The sequence below is a fragment of the Mus pahari genome, chromosome 2, assembly GCF_900095145.1.
Source record: "Mus pahari chromosome 2, PAHARI_EIJ_v1.1, whole genome shotgun sequence".
NCBI classification, from domain to species: Eukaryota; Metazoa; Chordata; class Mammalia; order Rodentia; family Muridae; genus Mus; species Mus pahari.
Window position 1 is genome coordinate 144501455 of NC_034591.1, and position 8894 is coordinate 144510348.

An 8894-nucleotide genomic window follows, 5' to 3' on the forward strand; every position below is an offset into this window, starting at 1 on the left:
CTGAACCATTGTTGGGATTTGGACTGCAGACTGTAAGTCATCAATAAATTCCTTTACTACATAGAGACTATCTGTAAGTTCTGTGACTCTAGAGAACCCTGACTAATACAGTGGGTCTGCATCATGTAGCCAATCTGTAAATTAATCAGGCAGCTCAGACTTACATTCTGTGAGAAAACAGTCAGCATTACTTAATATGAGTAAATATGTCGACATCTGAATGTATGTTCTTATGACATCCTTGAAGGTTGGAAAGGCTGGAAAATGAAATGGCAGAGTATCTAAATAGGTGACCTAAAGTGTGCAGTCTTGATTTGATTACATTTGAGCTGGACAATCTTAGGCAAGTCACTGAAGCTCTCTGATAATATTTTTATTATGTAGTGGGGATAGAAAAGTACATCCTTCGAGAACTTATTTACAAAGAACTTTGAACATACTATTACAGGTATATGCTTAATAAGAAAAACAACCAAGTGACACATGAAGTTTAGGGCACTGCTCTGCATTTGACAAAATAGGTGGAATTACTCACCAGCCCTCAATGTATTCCTTACGGAAACTCTCTCTTTTGTTACACACTATGGTTCTCTTGTTCATATCTAGGTTTATAATGATTTCAATTTACACGCATTTTCTCAGAGTTCTATGGGAATCCTGATCCTCCACCCCCAACAGTTAGATACTTACAGGGTTGGAGAGGGGAATGAACCATCCTCCCACAGCCAGTTTCTGCCAGACGTGTTCCAGGACAACCCCAGCCAAAAGAAAGAAAATGTGAGGGACAGCTGTGACTGAAGGAGATCCTGGGGATGGGAGAAAGCACAAGTGAGAGGCCCATCTTCCAGGTTACAATGGTAAGATTAACTCATTAAGTTCATTTGATGGCTAGTGATATAGCTCAGCGGTAGAACACTTTCTTAACATGTGCTGAGTCCTGAGTTCTACGCCCAGTGCCACAAATCCCTTATTAGTTCTCACTCAAAATCCACTAATGTCCTTTTACAAACAGGGCCATATCACATTTGTTTCTCGTTGTATGGGCAATTTCTATAGCTGGGGGAGGAGAGTCAACCATACCCTTTCTTCAGTGCTGTCAATCTTCACCAGAGTGGCATTCTTGTCCATACAGTCCTTTCTGCTATCAGGCCAGGATTTCTCTTCATTGATTGAGAAATAGTAGCAACTGTTTCCATACCATTGCCATGTCTTGGGACAAGGATTGCATTTATGGTCTGAAAAGGACATTATACTAGAAAGTACAAGCTTCGTGGTGTGATTGCAGAAGCCTTTGGAAACTAAGTCATGCCCATACATGGACAACAGACCTGAGCGTAAGCACCCTGAAACATGTCATGCCCAGACCCAATGGAAGCAGAGTAACCTCGGTTGAACGTTGGACAATTTGGGGGATTCTTTTTGCAGGGGGAGATTTTGAATGTTATGATAATCAGAGCACTGAGAAGTAACTGATAAGTTGAGAGGTTAAAGTATCCAGGCAAGTAGCATTTGGAAATGACTATAGAGTTTTCTAAGGTACTAAAGGAATATCTATAATTCTTTGTGCATTATACATTTAGGGTGCCATGGTAAAGGGATTGTTGAAAGACATAACCCCTAGGCGCTTCATGTGGGGACTTTGATTAGGGTGATGGGTTTGATCTGGCCCTTTTGCAGATCTAAGTCAAATTACCAGAAGTGTGGATGAGGAATTCCTTGCAGAGTTTGGTAGCCATCTGCTCCCGCATCTCCAGTAGGGCAGAGATCTGGGACTGGAGAGATTCCTCCGTGAGAATCTTTCTGGAGTTGTTCAGTGGTTCAGACAGATTGTCCTGCTGTGGATGGGTGATTTTCTGAAGTTGACTCAACTTCTCTGAATCAGAGTTAATGTTGTTCGACACCTGCAAAACTGCAAGACACAATGAGACAAGCAGATGGGAACCACTCCTCTCACAAGGCTGCCAGGCTGACTCAAGAGTGTGGTTCCCTGGCCACCAGGGATTCTCCCTCCTTCTCCCTCTCCCCCTCGTCCCTTCCCTCCTCCTCTTTCTTCTCCTTCCTCCTCTCCTTTCCTCCTTTCTTTCCTTTTTCTCTTTCCTTCCTTTTCTCTCCTCTTTCTTCTTTCTTTTTCTCATCCTTCTTCTGGCCTCCCCTTCTTTTCTCCCCCTCTTGTTGACTTCACATTTCTTTCCTGCTCACACTTCTGCCTCATTTCTTTCATCCTTGACAATAATCCCAGACATGTCTTGGACCATTCTAACCATCCATGTTCTGTATCCATACATCTATTTTTAAAAAAACTTTTAATTTCTATTAAGCTTTCCAGTGTCCAAATCATAACCATCAATGAGTACTTTTATATAAGAAATAAATGAATAGAGCATAGGGGACATTCGTGTCTCTGATGACTGATCATGTTGATGTGACAGGTATTGCTTACCTAGCAGACATAATTCTGGATGTGCCTGTGTGGGCATTTCTAGAGAGGTGTCTCTGAAATATAAAGACCCACCCTGAGTGTGGGCAGCACCATCCCCTAGGGTATGGACCTAGGTTGAGTATAAAGAAGGAAGCAAGCAGAACATTGCATTCACTTCCCTTTGCTCTCTGACTTCTGATGAAACATGATCAACCACTCTGCTTGTCTGTCTTCATGACTTCCCATCATGAGGGACCGTATTCCTTCTTAATTAAACCATGGACCAAAGTAAAACCTTCCTACTTTAATCTGCGCTTTGCATTTTTTTGTTTTGATTTTTTTCTTTTTTGTTGTTGTTTGGTTTTTGTTTGGTCACATCAACAAGAAACACTGATTCATACAGTGTCTTCTAATATTCTAATAAATTTTTTTGATTACAAGTCTCCAGAGAGTGAGTACTGATCAAATCAATACTCTTTATTTCACATACTTAACATTTTATAACATACATATCCTTAGGATGGCTTTCCACTACCATAATATAAAATGCCCTACCCAGAATGAAAAGAATATTCTCTTAGGGTCTGCTAGGTACTGGCTTCCACTGTAAGACACGCGAATAGTTTCACTCTGTCAGCCTGGTGTGACATAACTCCCACCCCTTCTTTTTCATATCTATGTGACTTTCCTCATTCACAAAAGTCAGGTTGTTGCTGCCACTCAAATATTTTCTTTACCTTAGCAAGGTCATTGGTGAAAAGATTGAGTTAAACTTCTACTAAGTTTCAAGATAAACAAATTGCCATGCCTCTCTGCAAATCCATCTCCCCCTTGCTCTCATGTTTTTCATTAAGAATAACAAATGTGTTTGTGGTCAGAAGAGAGCCTGTTCATTCCAACCAATAACTAACATAAGAAGAATTCTCATAGTATGATCAGGTTCATCAAAAAAAAAAAAAAAAAAAAAAAAAAAAGAATGGCTGTGGGGTAGAATTCACACAGCAGTGAAATAGGCTCATGTTTCGTTTGCTTGGAAGGCATGCTGGAGAACGATCTGGAGTAACAGAAGTGATTTGAAGATTTTACATGCTGGTACCTTATCCTTCCTGAATTAGCACGCTGTCTAGGTGTTTTCTAAATGACGTTCTTTTGTCTAATACACATATACTTACACATAGTTGCCAAGGTCACCAGTCCTGTTACCAGCACCAAGCAGAGGGTCATCAAACTCAAGGCAGCTCCTCGCCAAAGTGAGGATTGAGCTGGGTGTCCTGGCAACCAACAGGGCAGAAACACAGCACGCTGTTACGTTGGGGGTTGTTTCTCCCACCCAGAAAGCTTCTAGCTATTAAACTTTCCACTTGGTTTGTTAATGTCACTGTTTAAACATTTCTAATATGAAGTGTGATAAGGTCCCTCCCTCGGCTCTCCATTTCCTCACCTTACTTTTAAGAGTGAATGTCCCTTAATTTTTGTTTGTTTGTTTTACGTTTGTCCCCATCTTTCTTTCTTCCTCAAGTCCCCTGATGTCATGGATGATATGTGGAGGTAAGTTCTCTGGAATGATGCTGAGAACAGAAGAGACCCTGAATTTTAAGGCACAAATCTCCAAAAGGATTATACTTTTAAAATTTTTGTTACCCAGATAAAATAATTTTATATCATTTTTGTCCTGTTTTCTATGCCACAAAGAATAAATCAATCCTGGATGAAAATGTATAGTCTAACCTTCAGACTAGCCCATAGAGCCAGCAGGCAACTCTTGGACCATGGCTGTCATGAAAATATCTGTCAGCTTATTCTTCCCCGATTCACACAGTGTTTTTGTTAGGTGAGTATAGCAGCACTCATATGAAGGCCACATGACCCCTTTGCACAAAGGTTAGGTTCAAATGAGAATTAGAAGACAAAAAAGGTTATGCATTATGTATTATGATTAAACATAATAATCTCACTTTTAGTAAACACTGCAAACTATGCTCATTATTGTGTTGTGTATCTTCCCCCTAACACACCACACACACACACACACACACACACACACACACACACACACACACACACACACACACAAGCAAATCCATGGAGCAGAAGAAAGCAATGTACATGATTCAGGATAACTTGTACTGTAACACAACCTTTGGAAGTGAAGGAGAGAATCTTATACATGGAACTGGCCTTAGAGACTTGACATTTCTGCCAGGTGGGTGTAGGAATGGGCTGTCATTGGAAGACTAGCTCCACCACACACCTGCATGAAAGTGGAGAAAGTACCTAGCATCCTTGAGACTCAGTGTTCTCATTCATAACTGCAAAAATAGTGACATTATTTACTTTAAAGTACACTTCAATAAAGATATGTATACATAGATTTTATTATTATTAAATACTCTGAATTATACTTAGGGTTCTGGTACAGCTATATCTAATGGGAACATCAAAAGTCATAAGCCAGCACAGCTGCTTGACAAAGATCCAGCAAAGCCGAGTCACATGATGCATCTGCTGTCGTACTGTCTTCCACTTATGGTCTTGATCTCCAGGTGTTGCATGCTTGGGGGTATTGGATTGATGGGAAATGTCTTATGAATCATTTATGCCTTCTCCCAGCTGTACTGCTTCTAAGCTTCCCCAGGAAATTCCTGAGCATATTACCCCTCACGCTTTTAGGGGAAATATCCTTATCCGGCCTTACTTGAAGGTCTACTTTGTGCCCTGAAGGATGTGACGCAAATAAAGATGCCAGATATCTCCTTATGAGGCTCCAGCTCCCACTAACTCCTGGAACATCTGCCCTTGTACTTACTCAGGAAAAAGATAATCAGAACAAAGTAAACTGAATAACTTAAACAAGATTCAGCGGGCGAGGGAAGTTGTCAGAAGAACAGATCAAAAGCCTCTTCTTACGTTATACTCAGGCAATTACATGACATGTAAGATTGGGGGCACATATAGTATGTCTCTTCAAGAAAAGATATGGCAACAAAGTTAGGTAGGTTGGAGTTATCTTTGCCCTATACAAGAACTTATACTTATAGACAAAGAATGGTGTGGAAAAATGATAAAAGAGTGAAGTATTAAGATTCCCCTTTCTTAGAAAGTTAGCTGGTGTAAGGACACTGCAGTGTGGTATGACCAAGGAACAAAAGAATTCCAAGATTAGACATCTAAATAGAATTTCCACAAGTATATACAATATAAACACTATATTATGCCAGAAGTTGAATAATAAATGCAGCAGCTTTGGCCTCAAAATTCTTTTGGGGGCTAATGATAATTAACACTCTGACTATTAAAAGGTTATAATACACTTCTTGGGATGTGGCAACCTGCCCAGGCTGGCTTGGAGATTTTCTTTCTGTCTATTACCCTTGGAATTACAAGAGCTACCAGCTTGAAAACAGACAATTGTGCTTTGGTCAATCAATATGCCTCTTGATTCTTAAAAGTTGGGTTATGGGGTTGATGAGGGGAAAAATGATGGTAAAAGTTAAATCTGTTCTGTCACAATTTATCAGTGACGACTAAACGTATGACCAAGAGGCAGTTAAAACACATGTCCGGTGATAAAAAATGATATGATTGATGTTTTGGAAAAACATGAATCTATCCTTGCCTATTGAGTTCTGTATGAAGATAGAAGCACCCTGACTGCTAGTGAGTCAGACTGCAAGACTGACCCAAGGGCTGTGCCTGACTTACTTCTTCACCCACTCCTTGTCTCCTCAATAGGACCTGGCTAAGGCCACAGCTGGCTCCGGCAGGGTTCTAGCAACAGTAAGTTAAAAAACAGACTAAGATCAAAAGATAGCTCATGATCATTTCTGATTTAAGTATACTCAGCTCCTTCCCTGCATTTAGTTATGCCGTACACCAGAGAGGTTTCCTTTAACATAGTTTCAGATCTTTTTTGGCTTCTAGAAGAACATCTCCCTGGCATTGCTAATGAGGAATCAGAATCTAAGGACAGTTATAAATAGAAATCTTCACTGCCAGACCCAAACTCTGACATACCCATTAACTTTTCCCCTACCGTGATTCCATTCAGTTCACACAGTCTTGAAAGCCCCATCTATTCTCTTAAGGAGATTCACTCTGTTGACGGTTTGTCTCTATTTTGGGGACTATGTCACACATTCCTCCCTGCTCCTAGTGTCAAAGCCTGCATCTCCAAGCACTCAACATCTGTCATTTCCAAGGTCATGGCATGCTTTTTCTAAGCCCTTACCTTCTTTTCTTAGGTTATTTCCATCCTGATTCCCCCTCACTCCTGCAGAGTCCTGAAGCATCAGTGTCGCATAGGTCACTTCATCAGACATCCTAGGAGAAAGTGATTCTGTAAATTAATGTTGCAATATCTTCAGGCCCAGTTCAGGCCATTCCTTTTCAAGGTCAGGCGCTTTTACATAGACACAAGACACTCCCTATTGTTCCTTTGTAAGGACAGAATGAAAGTCAGTTTCTCTCTAGTGAAAGTGAGAGAAAGCAGAAGCTTTCCTTAGGATTAGAACCTTGACAGCTTCCATCTGTACTTTCTTTACTACTTGTAGGCAAGCAAACATTAAGGCTTCATGCTGGAGTCCCCATGATCCTTACTGAACTCTGAATGATTGAAGAATGAACAGAAAATCCAGTTTTCTTCTCTGCTGGTATGTAAAAAGCTACTTAATCCTATATTGGATCTAGTTTGCCCTCAGTCATACCAGATACCAAGCAGAGTCAGGATAGGAAGGGCTGTGTCACATATGCATGGGTAGTGCAGTAAGAAAAGTGTGTGTGTGTATGTGTGTGTGTGTGTGTGTGTGTGTGTGTGTGTGATGGAAAGAGACACACAGAGACAGAGAAAGGTGTAGAATTGGCAATGGAGAGTTGTTGAAGCATGGGAAAGAAGTTACAGGATGCTTAAATTGGGTAAGGGAAGGAGTCCCCTCCCTGTTGGTGTGGCTGAGTGAAAATCCAGCACAAGCTCTTTAAACAATGCCTTGCTGTATTGAGAGAGTGATAAAAAAGCAGGCAGAATGAGGCAAAGACACACTGATAACTTGAATTCATTTTTTTTTTTTTTAAGATTAAGGGCAGCTCACAGTCATTGTCCCACAGGACAGCCAGAACTCTTACAGAAAATGCACTAATTTTTTGGTATGAAAAACCAGAGGGTAAAGTCTGGGTTGTCTACAGCCATAAACAGTACAGAAATAATCAGGTATTTGCGTGGGCACTGGTTACAAGGATGTCTAAATAGTCCCAGGAGAGGAAGCAAAGATACGATTCATTTATATTTCTTTTAAAAAGCTTGATAACATAACTTATCTACTTTTCCTAACTTAGACATATAATATCTAGATTTCATTTCCATCAAAATTGGCATAGGGCCACTGTATATTTAAATTGCAGCACTAAATATTTTGACAAGGGAGCATAGACAATAGTTAGCTGTAGTAGATGGTATTTTAGCAATTGTGTGGAATTCAAAAAAAAACAAACTAGTACACACACACACACACACACACACACACACACACGCACACACACACACAGAGTTATTTATTTATAATAGCCATCATTGTAGTTTGTTTTCTATTTCCATAATAAAACACGGAGACTAAAAGGGACTTGGGGAGAAAATGGTTATTTCAACTGAAGGCTCATTGTCTATCATGATGGCACGAAGGGAAGTGAGGTCAGGAACTCAAGTCAGAAACCAGAAATTAGGAACTGAAGCAGAGGTCATGGAGGAGTGCGGCTTACTGACTTGCTCCTCATCACTTCCTTAGTCAGCTTTCTTCTATACGTCAGGACCAGCAGCCCAAAGATGGTACTTTCCATAGGGTCCTGGGCTCTCCTACACCAATCATTGATCAAGGAAGTGCCTCCTAGACTTCCCTACAGGCACTGTGATGGAGGGATTACCTCTAATGAGGTTGCCTCTTTCCACATGAACTAAATAGTTTAGCCATAGAACTCACAGGGTTCTTAAAAGCTGTGTCCATTTCTTATTATCCCATGCTTTTAAAAACGTAAAATGTACTACACTACATAAGGAATTAAATTGTTATTAGGAATTTGTGGTGGGTAGAATATCCTGCAAGAATATCCTTCCAAATGTGACAACTTATAAGGAACATGGAGGAAGTTATGTTGGGTTACCTAAATCTATTTAATGAAATCACAAATACTTAAGGATCTCAAACACATTAAGAACTTCTAGTGGATGATCAGTGAGTTTTGTGACTATTAAATAAGACAAAAGAGGAGAGCTTCAATTCTATTCCATTGATCTACATGTCTGTCGCTGTACCAGTACCATGCAGTTTTCTTTTTATCACAATTGCTCTGTAGTACAGCTTAAGGTCAGGCATGGTGATTCCACCAGAGGTTCTTTTATTGTTGAGAATGGTTTTTGGTATCCTAGGTTTTTTATTATTCCAGATGAATTTTCAAATCTCCCTTTCTAACTCTGTGAAGAATTGGGTTG

At 40.2% G+C, this 8894-nt stretch overlaps 1 protein-coding gene across 2 annotated transcripts in view; it reads right to left on the bottom strand.

The window, feature by feature from the left end:
- Positions 1–7115, bottom strand: part of Clec12b (C-type lectin domain family 12 member B) — a 12478-nt gene extending 5363 nt beyond the window's left edge. Inside the window, exons 1-6 of one of the 2 annotated variants that reach the window (XM_021191595.1) lie at positions 7016–7115; positions 6648–6739; positions 3592–3690; positions 1694–1909; positions 1081–1235; positions 691–806 (exon numbers count right to left, since the gene is read on the bottom strand). In XM_021191595.1, the coding sequence (XP_021047254.1) occupies positions 691–806; positions 1081–1235; positions 1694–1909; positions 3592–3690; positions 6648–6738 (677 nt within the window). In that variant the 5' untranslated portion in view covers position 6739; positions 7016–7115. Of the gene's footprint in view, positions 1–690; positions 807–1080; positions 1236–1693; positions 1910–3591; positions 3691–6647; positions 6746–7015 lie in introns of those variants that run through there. The other variant, XM_021191597.1, reaches the window with a different exon arrangement.
- Positions 7116–8894: the final 1779 nt, after the last annotated feature.